We start from the raw sequence: 22,186 nt of genomic DNA, 5'->3' as shown, positions 1-22,186 counted from the left end.
AAATTATCCATATTTTACAGATGAGGAAAATGAAGTTCTGAAATGTCTATGTTAATGATTAAAGAATTAGTAAGAATCTAACATGAGATTTAGGGTAACTAGGTGGAAGTGAATAGAATCCAGGCCTAGAATCAGGAAAACTCATCTTCCTGAGTTCAAATCTGGACTCAGACATTTACTAGCTATGTGTCTGGACAAGTCACTGTTTACCTCAGATTCCTCTTTTGTAAAATTGAATTGGAGAAGGAAATGGCAAACCAGTCTAGTATCTCTGCCAGGAAAACCCAAATTGGGTCATGAAGAGACAGATACAACTAAAATGAGTGGACAGCAGCAAAACTGAGTCTCCTGGCTCCAAGTTCAGTACTATATCCATTATTCCACACTATCATTCACAATACACCAAAATGGAAAGTTGTTTTATCTCTATCAAAAAGCTCCTGCTTAAAAATAATCTCTTTATGCTAAGGAAGGGGGCTACTTAAAAGTGAGTAGCCATTCCCAAAGAAGAAGTAGATATTTCATATTCATAACAGATTACAGAAATCATTATTAATTATAGGTAAACTATACTTTAAAATATGGAAACCAAAAGGGCAGCTAGGTGGTGCAGTGCATAGAGCACTCAGGAGAACCTGAGTTCAAATCCCACCTCAGACACTTACTAATTACCTACCTGTGTGACCTTGGGCAAGTCACTTAACCCCATTGCCTTGCAAAAACCTAAAAAAATTATGGAAAGCAAATTCCATATTATTAACATGTACTTTAGATGTAACTATTTGATGAGTGATAGTTTACCCTTTAAGTTTTTCTTTAAATAAGATTTTATACAAAATACCATTTACATCCAATCTATGATAGACCTCATATAGGCCTGATCAAACATAGTCAAGCACACTGTAATTTGTCTCGAATAGTGGTGCTATTTTGATCCTTTTTGATAATGAAGGACAAGAACCAACCAATCCACATAATGCCTTAGCTTCTTAAGAAAAACATATGACACCTGTATAATACCAAAAACTTAAGCCTCTTCTGACATAAATACCTCAGGGTATATAAACGTTCAATTTATATGTGAGAACTGTGTATTCTGGATAGGAGTCTGAAACAGTAAAAATGAACTAAGTTTGGAATCAGAGGACCAAGATCCATACTCAAGAATTTTCTACTTAACACCTCTGTGACCTAACTAAATCACTCTATAGACATCATTTTCTTTATCTATAAAATGAGAGCACTGGATGAAATGATCTCTAAGGTCTTTCCAATTTTAAGCATATAATTCTATGAATCTTATTAATCATAAGCATATGTGCAGGGACTAATTAATCTTTCAACAAGTTTTCTACACAAAGTACATGAACCTCCACATTTAACATCTATTAACCAAAAAAACCAAACATCACCCTTTGTCAATTCTCACCCCTTTGTCAATTCTCATTGGGTTAAAAGGATAGAACCAATCTCAAATGGTATGATTGCTGTTTGGGTATAGTTCTAGATTGCTTTTCAGAATGGCTGGATCAGTTCACAATTCCACTAACAATACATTAATGTCCCAATCCTCCCACAACCTCTTCAACATTGATCATTTTCTTTTTTTGTCATCTTAAGCAATTTGATAGGTGTGAGGTGGTATCTCATAGTTTACATTTCTCTAATCAATAATGATTTGGAACATTTTTCCTATATAACTATATAGAGCTTTAATTTGTTTATCTGAAAACCACCTGTTCATATCCTTTGACTATTTGTCAACTGGGGAATGACTCATAAATTTGATTCAGTTCTCTATATATTTTAGAAATGAGTCCTTTATCAGAATCACTAGCTTTGAAAAGTGCTATCCAGCTTTCTGTTTTCCTTCTAATCTTGGCTACATTGGTTTTATTAGTGCAAAACTATTTTAATTTAATATGGTCAAAAATCATTCATTTTGTAATTTTAATGTTCTATATTTCTTTGGTCTTAAATTTCTCCCCTTTTCCATAGATCTGACAGATAAGAGTATTTCGTGTTCTTATAATTACTCTATAGTATCATCCTTTATGTCTAAATCCTGTACCTATTTTGACCTTATTTTCTGAGATGTGGGTCTCTGCCTACTTTTTTTCCATACAATTTTCCAATTTTCCCAGTTTTTAACAAATAATGAGTTCTTGTCCTAGAAACTAATGTCTTTGAGTTTGTCAGTCATTGTATGATCATTTACTTCTGTTTCTTTTGTACTATTCTAATCCACTGATCCATTACTCTATTTCTTTACCAGTACTGGTAAGTTTTGATGATTGTTGTTTTATAGTATAGTTTTAGATCTCATACAACTAGGTCACCTTCTTTTGAATTTTTTTCATCAATTCCTTTGATATTATTGACCTTTGTTGCTCCAGATGAATACTGTTATTATTTTTTCCAGCTCTGTAAAACAGATTTTTAGTAATTTGATAAGTATGACATTGAATAGGGAATTTAATTTTAATAGAATTGTCATTTTTATTATATTAGCTTGGTCTAACCATGAGCACATTTTTCTAATTGTTTAGAACTGACTTTGTGTGAAAAGTATTTTGTAATTGTGTTCATATACCTTCTAGGTTTGTCGTGGGAAGTAGATAGCCAAGTATTTTATGTTGTCTAAGTTACTTTAAATAGATTTCTCTTTCTATCTCTTGTCCTTAGAATTTGGCATTCATACACACACACACACACACACACACACACACACACACACAGAGACAAACACACACACACACTTAAATGCTGATGATTTGTGTGGATTTATTTTATATCCTGATAGTTTGCTGAAATTGTTAATTGCTTCAAGTAGTTTTTTTGGTTGATTTTTCTAGGGTTCACTTAATTACCATCAAATTGTTTGCAAAAGAGCAAAAGTTTTGTTTCTTCATTGCTAATTCTAACGCCTTCAATTTCCTTTTCTTTTCCTCTTATTTAAACTAATATTTCCAATACTACACTCAATATTGGTGGTGATAATGGACATCCTTGTTTCACCCCTGACCTTTTTTTTTTGGAAATTCTACTAATTTATTACCATTACATATGACATTTGTTGATTTAAACCATCAAAGATGCTACTTATTATTTTAAGGAAAACTCCATTTATTCCTATACTTTCTAGTGTTTTTAATTGGAATGGATGCTGCATTTTGTCAAAGGCTTTTTCGGCACCTATTGAGATAACTATGAGTTTGAGTTAGTTTTGTTATTGATATGTTCTATTATGTTCATCGTTTTCCTAATATTGAACCATCCCTGCCTACCTGGTATAAACCTACCTGATCATGGTATATTATCCTAGTAATAACTTGTAATTTCTTTGCTGAAATTTTATTTAAGATTGTTGTTACATCAAAGTTCATTAGGAGATTGGTATATAATTCTGTTTGTCTGTTTTGGCTCCTCCTGTTTTGTGATACCATGTTAGTATCATAAAAGGAATTTGGTAGAATTTTTCTATTTTTTTAATAGTTTGTGTAGAATTGTATTAACTGTTCCTTAAATGTTTGGTAGAATTCACTTTTAAATCCATCTGGGCTTAGAGATTTTTTTCTTGCAGAGTTAATTAATGTTTGATGTTTCTTCAATTTCTTTTTCTGAAATGGGGTTATTTAAATATTTTATTTTCTCTTCCATTAATCTAGGTAGTTTATATTTTTAGCAAATTTTCATCAATTTTCCCTTTCATCAATTGTCCCACAAATTGAGACTAAGTTGAACAAGCTTAGAGAACACATAGACATAGAGGATACAATTATGTAACTAAAAAGACTGATGAAGATACTCATGCCAGAATTTCTTGTGGCCAGGACACAGGTCTGTTGTGTATATATATATATACTCCCATAACAACTACACATCCAAAACTTCATAAAGAACTGTTGCATCTGGTAATGTCATAACGATGTTCTCTGTTATTGTTCTGATGATTATTTCTCATCTTTTCATTTTCCATCACATTGTTTCACCTAAATATCTCTCTGATTTTGTGGCTTCTTTCTGCCACCAGCTTCTATGTTCCATCTCTCCAGGAGCATCTGTATAAATCTCAGTTCCCATCTGCTAAAGCATGATGACTGCCAAGTCTTTCCCTGATAAGGTCAACCTGACACATCTTTTAGTCTCTAGTTATGAATTACTACACTTAGTTAAGTGAAACTGTACCAGAGGCAGACCAACTCTACCAACAGTAGAGTTGTCTCACTTTTTCCTAATTTTTCTGTCCTATTAACTAATTTAGTGGCATACAATTGGGCAAAATAGGTCTGAATTATCTTTTTAATTTTTTCTTCATTGGTGGTAAGTTTGCCCTTTTCATTTTTGATGCTAGTAATTTGGTTTTTTCCTTCTTTTAATCAGATTAACCAAAAATTTATCCACTTTATTGATTTTTTTATGAAAGTAACTCTGTTTTCTTCATTAAATCAATGGCTTGCTTGCTTTAATTTTATTAATTTCTCCTTTGATTTTTCAGAATTTCTAATTTGGTATTTAACTGGGAATTTTTAAATTTGTTCTCTTTCTAGTTTTTTCCTAGTTGCATGCTCAATTCATTGACCTCTTTCTCTATTTTATTCATATATATGCATTTAGAGATGTAAAATTTCCCCTAAAAACTGCTTTGGCTGCATCCCATAAATTTTGGTATGCTGTCTCATTGATGTCATTGTTTTTAGTGAAATGGTTGATTATTTCTATCATTTATTGTTTGAGCCATTCATTATTTAAAATTAGGCAATTTAGTTAACACTATCTTTCCATGACTCTTTACTACATACAATTTTTACTGCTTTGTGATTTGAAAAGTATGCCTTTTTGTATTTGATTGTGAGGTTTTTATGCCTTAGTATATGGTCAATTTTCATGTAAGTGCCATGTACTGCAAAGGAAAAGGCATATTCCTTTCTATCCCCATTAAATTTTCTCCAAAGGCCTATCATGACTAAATTTCTAAAACTCTATTCACATTCTTAATTTCCTTCTTGTTTATGGTAGTTAGATTCATCTAACCGTAGATTTATCTTGTTTATGTGGTTAGATTTTATCTAATTCTGAGAGAGGGATGTTGAAGACTCCCACTCTTTTAGATTTGCTGTCTATGTCTCCCTGTAATGCTATTAGCTTTTCTTCTAAGAATTGGATGCACTACTTCATGCATAATGTTTAATAATGATGTTGTGTCATTGCAAAATTCCTTTCTTTTAAGAAGTTTCCTTCCTTATCCCTTTTAATGAGATCTATTTTTTGCTTTTACTTTGCTACCCCTGATTTTTTTTTACTTCCACTGAAGCATAATACATTTTGTTCCAGCTATTTACCTTTACCCTGTGTGCATCTTTCTGCTTCAAATGTGTTTCTTGTAAACATCATATTGTAGGATTCTGGTTTTTTAATCCATTCTGCTCTTTCCTTCTGTTTTTATGGAGAATTCATCTCATTCACATTTATGGTTAAGATTACAACTCTGGTGGGGCAGCTAGGTGGTGAAGTGTATAGAGCACAGTCTTGGAGTCAGGAGTACCTGAGTTCAAGTCCAACCTCAGACACTTAATAATTACCTAGTTGTGTGGCCTTGGATAAGCCACTTAATACCATTTGCCTTGCAAAAACCTAAAAAAAAACTACTAACTCTGTATTTCCTTCCATTCTATCACTCTACATTGATACTTTTCTCTTTTCTTTCCCCTTATCCCTTCCTCACCAATGCTTTGCTCCTTTTATCCTTTAACTTTTCTTTTTAATTTTAATTTTAACTTTAGCTTTAGCCTTCCCTTTTACCAGTCCCTTCTTTCCCTTTTCTACCATTTCCCCTACTCCTTCCTGGTAGACTAAGATAGATTTTTAAACCCAATTGGGAATGTGTGTTATTCCCTCCTTGGGTCAAATCTATTGAGAGTAGAATTTACTCAGTGTTCACACACCCTCCCTTCTTTCCCTGTACTATTGGTCTTTGTGCCTCCTCATATCCTCTACTGCCTAGACTTCTAAAATAACCCTGCTTTTAGTGCCTTTATTGTTTGAATCCTAACTTGTATATATATAATTCTTCTGTTAAAATATATTCCTTTTATATGTCCTGATAGAAGGACCTTTCTTTAGGGTTGATTGATAAGAAATACACTTCTCAAGAGTCATAAATAACATCAAATTATACTCAATTTATACCACACTCTCTTTTCGAGTACCTTCTATACATACTATACTCATGAAGTAAAGTATCATGTAAAGAAAAATCATTTCATGAGCTTTTTATACCCTATCCCTCTTAGTACATTCCCTCTAATTATAGCTAAAGTATCAGGTAAAGCATAATCACTTCATTATCTATTTATGTCCAGTCTTTCTAAGTATACTCTCTCCTCCTCTGTCCCTATAGTGCTTCAACAATAGCACTATAATCATTGTTACTTAAAGTATCCAGTAAAATAAGATCACTTTATGATTTAATTATATATAAATCCCCTAAGAACTCTCCATCCTGATGTCCCAATAGAAAACACAATCCTCAAAATAAATATAGTTTCATGACTCAATTATACCCATATCCTCTAAGTACAATGCTTCCAACTATATTCTATCCTCAGTAGCTAAGGCATTGGCTAATGGTTCAATATTTTCATGGTAATTCTATACCATATCTTTAAATCCATACCCTCTCTCTAATTATGTTTCTTTTAACTATTCTAAATACAATTTCCAAGAGTTAAACTATCATCTTCCCTTATAGGGATATATTTAATGTTCTTGAATAATGTATTTTCACCTTTCCATTTACCTTTCTATGCATCTCTTGAATCATATATTTGAAGACTGAATTTTCTGCTCAGTTCTGGTCTTTTTATTGAAAACTTGGAAGTCTTCTATTTCATTGAAAACCCATCTTTTCCTCAGAAAGAATATGCTGGATTTTGCAAGGTACTTAATTCTTGATTGGTCCTTTGCCCTCCAGAATATCATATTCCAGATCCTTCAATCCTTTAATACTGGTGATAAGTCCTGTGTAATCCTGGGTGTAGTTCCTTGGATTTTAAATTGCTTCTTTTTGGTTGCTTGAAGTACTTATTTTCTCCTTTATCTTAGAAATCTGGAATGTAGCTATATTACTTGGAGCTTTTATTCTGGGGTCTCTTTCTGGAGGTGATCAGTGAATTCTTTCCAAGTCTAAGATATTAGGACAGTTTTCCATGATAATTTCCTGACAGGTATTTTCCAGGATATTTATTTGAACAAGGCTTTTTGGATAGACCAATAATTCACAAATTATCTCTCCTGGATCCATTTTCCAGGTCATATGTTTTTCCTAATAGGTATTTTACATTTTCTTCTATTTTTTTTTTCATCTTTTGGTTTTGCTTAATGGGATCTTGGTGTCTCATAGTATTAATAGCTTTCTTTTGTCCAACTTTTTTTAGGGTTTTATTTTCTTCAGCTAGCTTGTGTCTCCTTTGCCAGTGTGCTAATTCTAGTTTTAAACGAGTTTCATTCCTTTTCCAGTTGGCCAATTTTACTTTTGGATGAGTTGATTCTTTTTCCAGTTGGTCATTTTTAAATGAGTTGAGTTCTTCAATAATAATTTTCTACATGGCTGTCAATTCTATTTTTCCATTTTTCTTCTTACTCTCTTCTTTGGTTTTTAAATCCTTTTTAAGTGCTTCCAGGAGGTTTTGGATTTGAGGACAATTCATAAACTCCTTTGGGGGTTTCACATGTATGCAAATTGTCACTGTTTTCTTCTGATGTGTCATTTTTATCATCCCTATTAGAATAGTAAGCTTTCTATGGTTAGCACTCTTTTTGTTTTTCTGTTCATTTTGATGGTTGAGCTCTGCTTATGGCTATAGGGAGTATAGTCCCAAGTTTTTCATTCTGGGATCAGGATCTGATCCCTGCCTAATCACTTGCTAAACTGTTGCCTATGCAGGTGTGTTTTTTTTGTTTGTTTGTTTTTTCCCCGCCTTTATGCCAAGGCTTTTTTGATGAACTGGGTTTTTTTTGGGGGGGGTTAGGTTTTTGCAAGGCAAATGGGATTGATTAAGTGGCTTTCCCAAGGCCACACAGCTAGGTAATTATTAAGTGTCTGAGACTGGATTTGAACCCAGGTATTCCTGACTCCAAGGCCGGTGCTTTATCCACTACGCCACCTAGCCGCCCCGATGAACTGGTTTATTCCCAATCCAGTTCTGTGTGTTGCCCCAGTATTTTCAGGGCTCAGATTCTTTTCCTGGGGTTGGGACCCTCCCTTACCAGTGTGTTATAATTGACCTGCTGAGCCCAGACCTGAGTTGTATCGTGGCTTTCCTGCTCTCCTACCTATGCTGGGCTATACTTCTGCTTTACCCCCAAAGAGATGAATCTTTATGAAAGATCTTCCACAATATCTTAAGTCGAGAACTTGTTTCACTCTCTTGTTGGTGAGATCTGTCAGCTTTAAGATCTGTGTAGAGTCTTCATTTAAAGCTGCGTCATGCAAAGTTGCAGGAGGCACGTTAGTTTCATGCTGCCATCTTGACTCTGCCTGGAAGTCCCCCTCAATGTACATTTAAAGTGGGATACCAAGGTAAAAAGTCCAAACTATTAAAATCATATCTGCCTTGTATTAAAAAAAAGCAGTCACCAAACACTAACAGATAAACCAATTCCAGACAAATCTTCCTACACCATTTTGTTATATCTCCAAAGAAAGAACTAGAAACTTCTTTCAAATATGTTCCTGATGCAAGATAAGGGAACAGTAGACTTTTGAAATACAGATAGGTAGATGTTACTGTGCTCTGGGAACTAAAGCCAAGAAATACTGAAATCAACCAGCCTCAGATACTTATTAGCTATGTGACTCTGGATTTTCTTGTATGCTTCAGTTTCCTCAACTATAAAATGGAGATACTAAAAGCACTTACCTTTCAGAGTATATAGTGGATACTTATAAATGTTTAATTATTGTTGATTGGATTTTGAAAAAAAGTAAGAATTCAACCTATTAAAATACATGTGCTATTGATGTAATATCATTTTCAGTTGTCTGCAATCAATAGCTAGTTGAAATAAACATGTGACTTTTTAAATTTATCATATATTGCATAGTCAAAAATCATGTCAATCTGTCAAAAAGAATACAAGGAAAAATTTTAAAAACTTTTGCTCATCCAATCCTAATCTTCTTATAAGACAAATATAGTCTTAATACCAAAACCAGGGAAGGATTAAATAGGGGATACTACAGACCTGTGTTATTAATAAATATCAATTCAAAATTTTTAAACAAAATCCTATCAGGAAGACAACATCAAGAAATGTGATCAAAATGGATTTATACCAAAGATGAAAGGATAGTTCAGATTATGAAAATAATGATTATAGTTAATTATATTAAAAACAGAAACATCCAAAAACTAAATCTGAAAAGTTACAACAATTGTGCTGAAAACATACAGGTCATAAAAGAGTCCTTTTTTAAAAAAAACTATCAAAATCATCTATCCAAAACCAAAAGCAAACATCATATGTAATGAAAACATACCAGAAGCTTTTTCAATAAAAGTAAAGCAAAGATGGCCATTGTCCCCACTATTATTTGAAGTAGTTCTAAAAATTGCCAGCAAAAAGTCAAAAAAAGAGAAAGAAATTAAAAATAGATAAAGAGGAAATATATGAATATACACAAACCCCTTTTTGTTGATTATACAATGGTTTACTTAGAAAATCCTAGTGAATCAGCAAAGATATGAAGCTGTTATTCTGTCATTTTTAGTCAAGTCTGACTTCATGAGTCCATTTGAAATTTTTTTGGCAAAGACACAGAGTGGCTTGCCATTTTTTTTCTCCAAAAGATACTAAAAAAGACCATTAGTACCTTCAGCCAAGTTACAAACTACAAAGAGTACATTTCTATACAATAAGAAGAACATCTAGGGGGCAATTATAGAAAGGGAATGACCCCTCCAAATGACTATAAAATTCATAAAGTATTTAGGGATTAATCTACTAAAGAACACAAAAGACCCAATTTAAAGAAATAAATGACAACTTCAACAGCTTGAAGAATATTCAAAGATAGACCAAGACAATATGATAAAAAAAATAACAATACTACCAAAGTTAATTATGGTTCAACCATTGTTCAATCATTTCTGTCATGTCTGACTCTTTGAGATCCCATTTGGGTTTTCTTGGCAAAGATAATAGAATAGTTTGCCATTTTCATTTTATAGATGAAGAAATTGAGACAGAATTAAGTGAAATGCTCAGTCATACAGCTAGTAAGTGTCTGAAGCTGAATTTGAACTCAAGTCTTTTTTACTCTAAGCCAAGTACTCTATCCATAGTACTACTTAGTTGCATCCAAGGCCATCTCCAGTCATCCTGTTCCGTTTCTAGACCCAGATAAATGGCTCTAGAGGAGAAAATGAGACTGGTGACTAAGCACAGTCCTTCCTTATTTAAATCCAATTCACTTGCATGTAATGGCATTGCATCCCTGATGTCATGAATCCCTCTAAGAACTAATGACAAACAATAACATCATTTTTAATGTTATACCAATCAAATTATAAAATACTTTATTCAGGGGCAGCTAGGTGGTGCAGTGGATAGAGCACCTGCCCTGGAGTCAGGAGGACCTGAGTTCAAAGCCAACCTCAGACACTTGATGATGGCCTTGGACAAGTCACTTATCCCCATTGTCTTCAAAAAACAAACAAAAAAACTTTATTCAACTTGATAAAAAAATTACAAAATTAAATTGGAAAAATAAATTATCAAGGTACATAATGAAAAGAAATGAGGATAAAGGGGATAATACTTCTAAACCTTGAACTATAATCCAAAGCAGAAGTCATAAAAACCAAGTGATATAAGTTTTAAATAGACAAGTAGATTGATGGAACAGAATAGAAGAAGAGAATCAGAAACAATAGAACTTAATCTAATTTAGGTACAAAAAAAACACAAATTACTTAGAAAAAAATCCTATGTGATTTAAAAAAAATGCTGGGAATCCTGGAAAGTAGTGTAGCAGAAATTAGGTGTAGGCTAAGAAACTTCACTATATTCCACAATATATTCTAAATAGAAATGTGATCTTAAAATGCATACTATAAAATAATTAGAGAAATAAATGACATCTCCCTACTATGAGAAAAGATATATTCTTAACCAAACAGGAGCAATTACAAAATATAAAACTTCAATTACATAATACTTAAAAGTTCCTAGAATGAAAAAATCAAACAACTAGGATAGGACAGGAAGCATTTGAAAGGGAAAAAATATCTTTTGTTAAATTTCTCTAGTAAAAGAATTATCTGATAATTAAGTGACCAAAGAATATTAGCAATTTTCAAAATAAGAACTGTAAACTATAAATAGCCACATAAAAGAATACTCTGAATCATCAAAAATAAGGCATATTGTCAAATGAAATCAACATCTTATCCTTCAAACTGGCAAAGATGGAAAAAAAGAAAGGAATAGTCAAGATTGAACTATAATATAGGAATATAAGTAAGGCTAATTGGGACTAGGCGTCCCAAATTGTGAATTGTGAATTTGTGAATTGGTGCAATCATTTTGGAAAGAAATTTGGAATTATAGAAATTTAAAAAGCAATTACTAGACTAATACCCCAAAGAGATTATTGATTTTTTAAGAAGTCCCTAAATAAATAAAAAAATTATAACAACTTTATGCAATATCAAAGAACTGGAAACAAAATAGATGCTACTCAATAGGGTAAAGCTTAAATAAGTTGTATATGAATTAAATAAGTATAGCAAGAAATTATGAATGTGATCCATATAGATAAATATGAAAAGATCTGTATAAAATGATGAAGAGTGAAGTTAGAGAGCCAAGAAAACAATGTTCACAATTACTACAACAATATAAACAGAAAGAACAACCAAACATAAACAAGTCAAAAGTGAATGTTGCAAAACTATAAGCAACAAACAAGACTTGAAAGAAGAGATGAGACACTCCCATCTCCCCTCTTTGCAAAAGTTCACAAATGTTTCATGATACACATATTTTAGAATTTTTAGATGTACTTATTATTAATGATGATTTTTTTCCTATTTTTTGTTTTTTAAAAATATTATTTACTTATATAATCATTCTCTGGAATGAAGAAATGATAGAGATGAAGCAAAAAAATAAACTATCAATAAGATCAATTACTTGTGTCCCTCTGAACCTTATTACAATTAGGGATGAGAGAAAGAATCTAATAATATAGAAGAGTCTGAGAATAGTTCTGTTGTCTTGATGTTAAAAGAAGAATAAAAAAAGGAAGGGGAAAGGGGGAGTTAAGGGAGAAGAAGTTAAGGAGAAATTATCTCATGCTATTTGGGTATACAAATAGATATCCAGACAAATAAGAAGGAAGGAGTGAGGATAGTGACTTGACATTTGAACCACATGTGCATCTCAATTGGTGAAAGAAGGAAAGAATAAATATACACACAGAGTATAGAGATATAATTCACTCAACAATGAAATAAGAGGGAAAGAGGAAAGGAAAGAAGGGAGAATTAGAGAGAGCAAATTAAGGAAGGGATTACTCTAAGTAACAATAATAATGATCAAAAATATTTCTAGCTAATTTTGGTATCAAAGAATTGGATATTAAGGGCAGGTACCCATCAACTGGGTAATGGTATATAAATGTAATGGACTATTATTGTGCAATAATGGTTTCTGATGAAAACTAGTAGAATTAGTAGAATTGAGAGAATGACTTATACAATGACAACAAAATTGTAAAATCAAACACCTTTGAAAGACAAGCAACTCTGATTAGAATAATGATTGATCAGAATTCAAGAGGGCTAAAGATAAAACAAACTAGTCACTTCCTAACAGAGATTACAAATGACTTTTAAAAAAATAGCCAATGAGGAAAATTGTTCTGCCTGACATACATGTGTATATCAGGAGTTTAATTGTTCTTCCTTCTTCAATTGGGAGGAAGTAAAGGTGAATTCTTGCTTATTGAAAATAAAATTTAATTTAGAAACAAACCTCTGATGTAAAAATAAACTGTCAAAGTATCAGAATTAAAGCAAAGAATATATAAAATAACTTCTATAAGTTGAGAGATCAATTAAAATCAAGAGGTTGATAACATTTTTTCTGTTTATAGACATCTGACATTAAGAACTTAACAATTTCTCAACAAAGATATCTTTCTCATGAAAAATATCTTTCCCTTTTCATAGAGGTTTATGTATACAAGTATATTCTCATATACAAACATACCCTAAATAGCACTCAAAACAGTATCATAGGGGTGTGGAAAGTTTAGTAGAAACAATATGATAAAAAGGTAATTAAGCAATTGACATTATACTGGCTCTCAGAAACTTTCCTAGAAGGACTTTTTATAATGTATAAATGAAATTAACTGTAAAAATAGTACCTGTCAAGGGCAATTTTATGCAAAGGGTACTCCTCCCTCTCTATTTAGAAGTAGATAAATTTAACCTTTAAATATTTAATCTTTGGTAGTTAATAAACTTCAGAAAAATAAAATATAACACCTTTCTGTAATTAATATTTTCATTTAATATAAGAGCACAATCCACTCATACATCAGAGACATTTTGTATTTCAATTATTTTTATACCTATTAATAGGAAATTACATGTTTTAATTAATAAATGAAGTTAAGTGGCAACAAAAGCAAATTCTCTGAATTTCGAATTTAGGTTGTAGAAGTGAGCAATATTACTAGATGAATAGAAAACTAAAATGGTCTGTCTCTTAAGTGCAACTATAGTAATTGCATCTGTCTTATTTTCATATCAAGGACCCTATTCAGACCTATACAAGATTTTCCTCCCACCAGTCACAAACAAAAGACAATAGTCTCCTTCCACACTTGAGTATTTTCTTGTAGACTTTTTTTTTTATGATCATTTGGGAATATACCTATTAAAATATACCTCTAGGCAAAATGTTGTCCCTGAGCACCAATGTAACAAAACAGAATTTCCTGGTTTCCACTTTCTTTTCTGGGCACAAATTAGGTAACTTTGGAAGATACCTTAATCTTTTAGAAGCTCCATAAGCTCAGGATACTGGGCTATATTTTTAACAAATCTTTCAGGAAGTTGCACCTGCAGTTAATCTTCTAATAAGCTACATTTGTAAATCTAGTCCAATAAGAATTTTGAGCACTGAATGAAAAATTGCTACTTATTTAATAAAATAAATTAAAAAGTAATTAAGAGCATGTAATTTGCCAGACATAGTGCTAAATGCTAGGGATCCAAAGAAAGGGGAAAAAAAATATGAAAACAATTTATGTTCTCAAGGAACTTTCAATTCTAATGTGGGGCAAGAATTAGGAGTAAATAAGAACATTCAAGATACATAAAAAGTTGAAGAGTTCACTTTAGAGGGAAGGTTACAGAGACCTAAGGGCCCAATAAGACTTCCTACAGAAAATGACTTGTGAGCTAAATCTTGAAAGGTGGCGGAATGTCGAAAGAAAGAAGCAAGAAGCTGAGAGAGGGAGCATCATGTGAGAGGAACTATAACTGGACCAGAAGATGCTTGGAGGGTAAGAAGATTTAAAAGGCAGGAAAGGGGAACACTATGAAAAGTTATAATAAATTCAGTGGACACACAAAAACAGACAAATAGAGAGAGTCCTAACTAAACTCTGTTTAAATGAAAAGGAAATAGGGTTATATCTATAATGTAAAAATATAATATAGCATGTACATATATGGAATTTACATGTATTTGGATAATTGTGCTAGTATGTATGTGTACATATATTGGGTGTGTCTGTATATCATGATAGCATGTTATACATGTGTTATATAAAATGTATGTTTATAATCATTAATTTGCATCTAAGATTATGTTAATTTTTTATCCTGTCCTTTCTATACTTCAAGAATAGAGATGCTCAGGAGCAATGATGGTCTATTTAATAAAATTTTGAACAACTATAAAATAAAAGAGGTTGTTTTTAGGCCAAGATCTAGGTTTTGAAAGATTTATTGAATATTCCTTAAACCTTGAGTTGCATATTCATTGCTATATTTCCTTCTAACTGCTGTCATTTAAATTGTCATGCAGAATAGGGCAAATCAGGGTCAGTTTATGTAAGCGGCATCAATCTGAAGATCTTCATCAGTCTTTATTTCAAGGCATTATGCAAAGAAAACTGACATTAAGAGAGGCTTAACTGTCAGCAAATGAAATCAATCAGCAAATCACTAAGCCATAATAAACTCTCCCAATTTGTAGATAACCCTTCCTTTTCCAGGCCTTCACCTAGGCATCCCAGCAAATACTGTCTTTTGCAGGGTGGAGGAAATCAACAACCACCAACCCTAAATAGTTTATAATTCTGCTTAGAGTAGTAAAAGTTTGAGACCTTTCAGCTTTCAATTTCTTAAGTGTAAGAATACAAAAATTAATCTTATAGAGTTTCACTTATTTTTTAAGCTATAGAATCTAAAAATATGCCATCAAAAGGTTAAGTTTTGGGTATATACTACTGACTGATAATACTGTAGTGACAAATTATATTCATATCATTCAACAGTCCTTCTCACAGTGCTGAAAGTTATAATAATCAAGCTTCATATTTCTATGTCTTTTTACCTGAGCTCAAACATTTCACAAACAGACAAATACTGTCACTATCTCACAGAGTTGGAGACAATTATGCCCAGAGAAATAATATGAATAAAGTGACAATACAAGATAAAGAAAAAGATGAAAAGAAGTAGGAACATAACCTATATACCTCTGCCTATCTAGCACTTATCGACTTTATACTGGACTTTGATGAAACTCTAAACCTATAAAAAAATTTTATTCATTGAGAATGTAGGTGTTGTTTTTGTTGTTCAGTAGTTTTTCAGTTTTATCCAGTTTGGATCTTCATGGCCTCTATTTGGGGGTTGTCTTGGAAAAGATACAGGTTTACCATTATCTTCTCCATCTCATTTTATAGATGAAGAAAACTGAGGCAAACAGTTAAATGACTTTCCCAGGGTCCCCTAGGTCCCCTAGCTAATAAGTATCTGAGATCAGATATTAATTCAGGAAAAAAAAAGAGTCTTTCTGATTTCAGATTCAGATTCTACTTGCTGAGCCACCTAGCTGAAACAAGTTTTTTAGCAAAACAAAGAAAACAAAAAAGTAATACAAAAGATATGAATCTAAGCAATGTATTTCTGACTCTTTTTCAAATCTCAGTACTATTCCTGGGGTCAGAGTTACATATTAGTTCTTAGCTGTGTTCTCGCCCCAACCCCAAATCTCAAACATAATCCAGGTCCCAAGGTAAAATATCTATTTCTTAACTTATTCACTTAAGGCTCTTTCCTAAACAAAATAAGAAGAGAACACATTTATGCTTTTCCTTGAAAGATAGGCCAGTGGACCCAAACTATAGTGGGTCCTTCCAAGCACAATGATGGACTGTATATAACTTTATTGTCTGAGGACAAGCCTTACTAAATTTGGAGAGATTTATCATCAAACTCCCGGATACCAAATGATGATTTTAAAAAAAAAAATTGACTAAACAATTCAAAAAAACATTTACTAAAGAATTTACTAAGAGTTGTGATCTCCATCAGCAAAAAAAAAAAAAAGGATCCAAACAATTTTAGATTCTAGAATTGTAGAAATATTTAAATTTGAGAAAGCAAATAAGACAGTAAAAGACAAATTAAGAGATAGGAGGGACAGGAAATAGGAATCATTAAGTGAAAGTCATTCTGTACAGAATCATGTACAGAGCTCTTATCAGTCAATTTTTCTGAAATTTAATTTACTTGCACATATAGAAAAATACTTTAAAAATCTCAGTTTGAGGTTAAATAAAGTAAGGAAATATATTTTGCAAAGGACATTTCACATGCATATGTACAAAGACAAAAAGGTAAAATGAGTCTTCTGAAAAGTTTCACCACCTAAAAAAACACTCCCTCTTAGTCTCTCAAATGCAACCTACAACATAAGATATAGAGACTGGACCTTGATTTTACTGAGAACTTCCACATGAGGAAACTTCCTCTACCAGTAGAAGTTGGCACCTTCTCTGCAACTTGAAATTGTGTAAAATTATTAGGGCTTAAGGACCTTTACCTGGGTCACAAAGTCCATGTTACAAAATCTAATACATATGCCAGTATTATACATACACACATACTAGTGTTCTCTCTAAGCTATTTAGCAAAGGTATTTATTGTCCTAGTGCTAATGGAAATAAATATTAACTTATTGTCATGAAATTAATACTCAAATTCTGCCTTAATCATGTGAAATACCAAGCATTAGTATGCCTTCTGGGCTTGCCTCAGGCCTTGTAGAAATGTAAATCATAAGGTCTTAGAACTGAAAGAGATTGTAAACATCACCTATTCCCATGCCCTCATGTTACTAGATGAAAAAAACTAAGACAGAGATGAAGTGATTTATTTGGTCAAGACATCATTTTTAATTAATCACAAAATCTAAAAATCAGGAAGAGACCATCTGGTCTATATTGCACTGATCAAGAAGGCCCCTGACCATATTGCTACCAAAGGGACTGCCAGCCCCTGCTTTGATAAAGACCTCCTGATAAAGAGACGATCTTGTCCATTCCATTCCGGGGCTGGTCTCATTGTTAAGAAGTTTCTTTTTGCATCCAGTTTCAGTCTGCTCCTCTCAACTTCTACCCTTGCTGTTCAAGCTGCCCTTTCAGGCTGACAAGTCAAATGCTGTTTTTCTCAATGATTTCCCTTTGAATACTAGCATGCTTGACTCCAGGTCTTTCTCATGCTTCTCCAGCCTTCTTTTCTAAAAATAAGGCATTCAAAAATCAAAGTAAGAGTGAAAAATTGCTCTTTTGAAAGAGTCTCTAAGTTCATGAGCTTGTGACTTGTCTGAAGAGAATCACTCTGTTGTAAATATGTGCATTTCCTGTTGTGCAATATCTGAAGAAAATATATGTGTATTTTCTACATGGATCAGATATTACATGGAGGGTCCAGTTCTAGAACCCATGTCTCTTTAAAGTCAATAAAGCATTCTTAGTTTGAAGCTGTCAAGCATTTTAATGAGCCAAAGAATGGCATGGTGTCAACCAAAGACCAAGGATTTATTTGGGGATGAACTATAGCTTCATCAAGCTAATTGATTTCATTGCCACTGGGAAAAATAAATAAGTCCTCACTAGAAATGATGTCCATTCTCTGAAGGGCTCTCTCATTATTGTTTGATTTCTTAAGACTTCTGCCTTCCCTATTTCTAAAAATGTCAGACATTATACACTGTTTTAAAAATTGCATTCCTCAAAATAATTGGAGAGGTCTAAGAATATCACAAAACCAGTATTATTGGTCATTACTCTTAACATATTTTAAAGTTATGACCCATTAAAATGGAAATAAAAATAAGACCTCTAGAAACCTCAAAATTTACAATACAAATCATGAGTATAGTCAGAAGAGGAAAAGAACCTGGAATGACAGCTATTATAAAAGTCCCAGATAGTGGAAGAATGACTTTCAGGTCCTAACACAGAAAACAGAAAGTAAAATTGGTTGACAAGTGAAGGAAAATGTGCAATAATTAGGCATGGAAGACTATAAACATCACAGTTGTATTACACAATTTAAGGAAAATGAATAATAAATGAGCATAGGGGAAAATAACTCTTAAAGGTATGTACAGCATAATAACTTTTATCAATAATGATAACCTGGAGGGGGCGGCTAGGTGGCACAGTGGATAGAGCACTGACCTTGGAGTCAGGAGTACCTGAGTTCAAATCCGGCCTCAGACACTTAATAATTACCTAGCTGTGTGGCCTTGGGCAAGCCTCTTAACCCCATTGCCTTGCAAAATCTAAAACAAAAAACAAAAAACCCACCAATAATGATAACCTTGAGCCATCAAGAGTTAAAAATGTATTCAACATATTCTATTTAAATGAGGAAATATGTAATATATTATAAAATTTTGATAAAAATTTTTTTAATTTTAAAACTTAATTTGCTTAATGGGTAAGCTTTAGTTTCACTTAAGTAGACTATACTATTATTCAATGATAAGTAACTTTCATTATCATATAAATAATATTAGTATCATACAAATTAAAATCAAAATCTCTAAATTGCTCAAATTTTTAAGTGAAATTGCTCACACTCTTAGGTTTTACAATATTCAAAAATGTTTAAAGCACCATTATGTAATTTTTTCAGAGATTATTATAACAACTGGCATATAAAATTCTTACCAATACAGTTTGATAGGCTACCTGTAGGACATCATCTATTTTATACTTGGATGACTTTTTATATTCCATTTTGCCATATATTTATGATTTAAACTATCTACCTATAAGAGATTCAATTTGAAAAAAAATCCTATGCCTTTGAAAATTTAACTATTTTAAGAAATTTCCGCATGGCAACAGTCAATTGTATAACACATACCTAAAACCATACCAAATAAAAACTATGTAATTACATGGTAAGGTAGTACTGATTACAAGAATTATTTTCTTTACAGTAAATGATCTGATTTTTCAAATATTCTTAAATAAATTCATAATTAATTCTTATTTTTTAAAATAGTTTATAATTGTGTATTTAAAGAATAGGACACAGCATCAACAAAGAGTGATTGTAGAATGTTGTCCTAATCTTCATGCATTTTTCAAGAAGTTTTTGTTGTTATTGTTGCTCTTTTTGAGTGAAGTGAGTCAAAGTATTGAAGCTCATGCTGTCTAAGAACAGACACAGTTTATGCAATACCAGCTTTCCAAGTCAGCTAATGTGTCTGGTTAACTCACTTGGATAAAACACAAGTATATAGGTCTCAAGGTCAAAGGTTTAATCCTATACTTGCCATTATTTCTATAATAGGGTGAATGAATAAGATGAGATCAGTGCACATTATAGTGGGCAACTAGAATTATATTTCTATTCAATGGAGAAAGATAAGTTTAATTATGAGTTTCTGTATATTTTAATCCTTGACTTTATAGACTGTAAAATAATACAAAAAGCAAGTTGATGGTGTTTATAATGCAATTATTTTTATCATTGAGTAGTATCTTTTTTTTGTACAGTTTAGAGTTTCCTTCTCTTTTTTAAAGAACTACAGCCTGGTACCTACTGGCAATCTTGGGTGTTGATATTTGGGAGATCAAGGTCTAGCTAAGATTTTGCTTCTATGCCTTTAGGAGTTTTGACTGCAGCAAAGGCAGCATCTGGAGGCCCTAGCAAAGATTGTGTCACAGGAGACATACTTTGATTGACACATCAAGTGACATGGCAGCTTCAAGAAAGGGATAAGTTATTCTCTCCTTGATCAAAACAGTTGTGATTTAAAGCCTTTGAGGAAACAAAGGGGGAATCAAATGGAAAAATGTGGAGGGAAAGAACCCAAATCAAACAGTTTCCCAAATATACAAAGCAAATAGGCTGTAAAAAGAACTCTTAGATATGAGAAAATCAAGCTATTGTCACCTTAGTGCATATACTACAGCCTCCTAAAACCAAATGCTCTATTTTTCCTAGGTAGCACATATTATGTATCTGGATGCCGATAATGAATGAGTTAACCATTTATTACTACCCTCCAATAATAACTAGAAATTTCCCTTCAGTCCAGAAACATGCCAGGAATACAGGTTTGCTTCTTTAGAGATCATAACCAATACCATATTTGCTGGATCTCCAACCTCCTCAAGTCAGGACTGTTTGAATTAGAAGGAACGGTGTGAACCATTAGTATAGCCTTCCAAAGCAACCAGATTTTACTCCTTCCTCATTACCCGGGGGATGGCCTTTTTTCCAAAAATATAGTCAGAAAATAGGGTCAGAGAAAGGCTAAATTTCAGAATGGAAATGTAAACTACCTATAGAATTATTCTTTGTATTAAAAATGGAAATAAGGAACATTCATTAAGATTAAGCTATTTGAAAGATTATTCTACATCCATTCATTTGTCTACAGAACTATATAAACTGTGACCTGTTACAATATCATAAGAAGATACATCAATAAATAGAGGGACAAAATTATTTCATGAATGTATAATGTTTTATCCTTATCATCCAGCATGGATATCTGAGCTTGTCTTTCATATTACTAAAGCTTTATACAATTATGAAGTACTTTTTTTCCCCAAAGAATAGTTTGCAAGCTACCAACTAGTAAAACAGACAATTTAATCACAAAAGTGTGATGTTCTCCAGAATAAAATTCTAAGCTACTGCATACAAACAGATATAGCTAGAAGTTAAGATGTAGAAGAATTCAAATCCTTTAAAAACTCATTAAGTGTAGAAGTGGGTGGTACTTTGCCTTGCTAATTAAATTAGAACTTGATAAGAATGCCCACATCAAGATCCTTGGTATTTTCCTCTCTCTATGAAATTCAGAGCCTCAAATTATATGCTTTTCCAAGAATAACCATTTTAGAAGTGAAATAAGTTTTGTTCAATGACAACTGTCACTTATGCAATCATCAAATCCAGAGAAGCATATAAATGGAGAGTACTGAATATGGTACAAGAGTTCAGAATTTTAGCCATATTATTTACCATCTATCTTTGGCCATATCACAATACCCTTCCTCTGTTGATTCAGTTTTATCAACCACAAAATGAACAAAAATTTCTCTGATTTTCCTTCTAGTACTAAAGCTTAAAATCCTGGCTTTCTAGGAAATGTCTTATCTAATTTCTAACCTGTGATAGCATGTAAAGAAAAAGGTATGCTTACTAAAAAAGTTATTTTCCTATAATTAAGTTAGACAGTATTCAAAAGTTCTAACAATAATATTTTTGAAATATTGTTTGCATAGAATAAGACATTTGAGGTTTTTTAAAAGATATATTTAATAGAATTATGGACATAAATCATCCTGTTTGTCTTCCCTGCTTATTTACAGGAAAGCTTAATCTTAAGAAGCATATGGATTCCCTGGAAATTGGATTTTCATAAAGGAATTTGACCCTATGAGAAAATTAGAATTGAGACTGGAGGTTAGAGCTGGAAGTGGGGGATGAAGAGGGAAAAATGAGGAAGTAGCTGTGTGTGCTAGTAAAGGTTTGAAGAGTATGCTCAATGTTTTATGTTCCTGAAAAATGAACTCAGTTATGTTGGGTTTGGGAATGCACAAAGACCCTCTCCC

General features: G+C 32.4%; 1 protein-coding gene across 6 annotated transcripts in view; it reads right to left on the bottom strand.

The window, feature by feature from the left end:
* CCDC171 (coiled-coil domain containing 171) overlaps positions 1-22,186 on the bottom strand; it is a 459,446-nt gene that overhangs the window by 98,240 nt on the left and 339,020 nt on the right. The window contains exon 25 of one of the 6 annotated variants that reach the window (XM_074197552.1): positions 12,115-18,885. The exons of the other annotated variants lie outside the window; for them this stretch is intronic. Within the exon in view, the coding sequence (XP_074053653.1) occupies positions 18,832-18,885 (54 nt within the window). The 3' untranslated portion in view covers positions 12,115-18,831. Of the gene's footprint in view, positions 1-12,114; positions 18,886-22,186 lie in introns of those variants that run through there. 6 annotated transcript variants of the gene reach the window in all.

This window comes from Macrotis lagotis, chromosome 8 (assembly GCF_037893015.1).
Source record: "Macrotis lagotis isolate mMagLag1 chromosome 8, bilby.v1.9.chrom.fasta, whole genome shotgun sequence".
NCBI classification, from domain to species: domain Eukaryota; kingdom Metazoa; phylum Chordata; class Mammalia; order Peramelemorphia; family Peramelidae; genus Macrotis; species Macrotis lagotis.
This window is presented reverse-complemented; position numbering and strand designations above follow the sequence as displayed.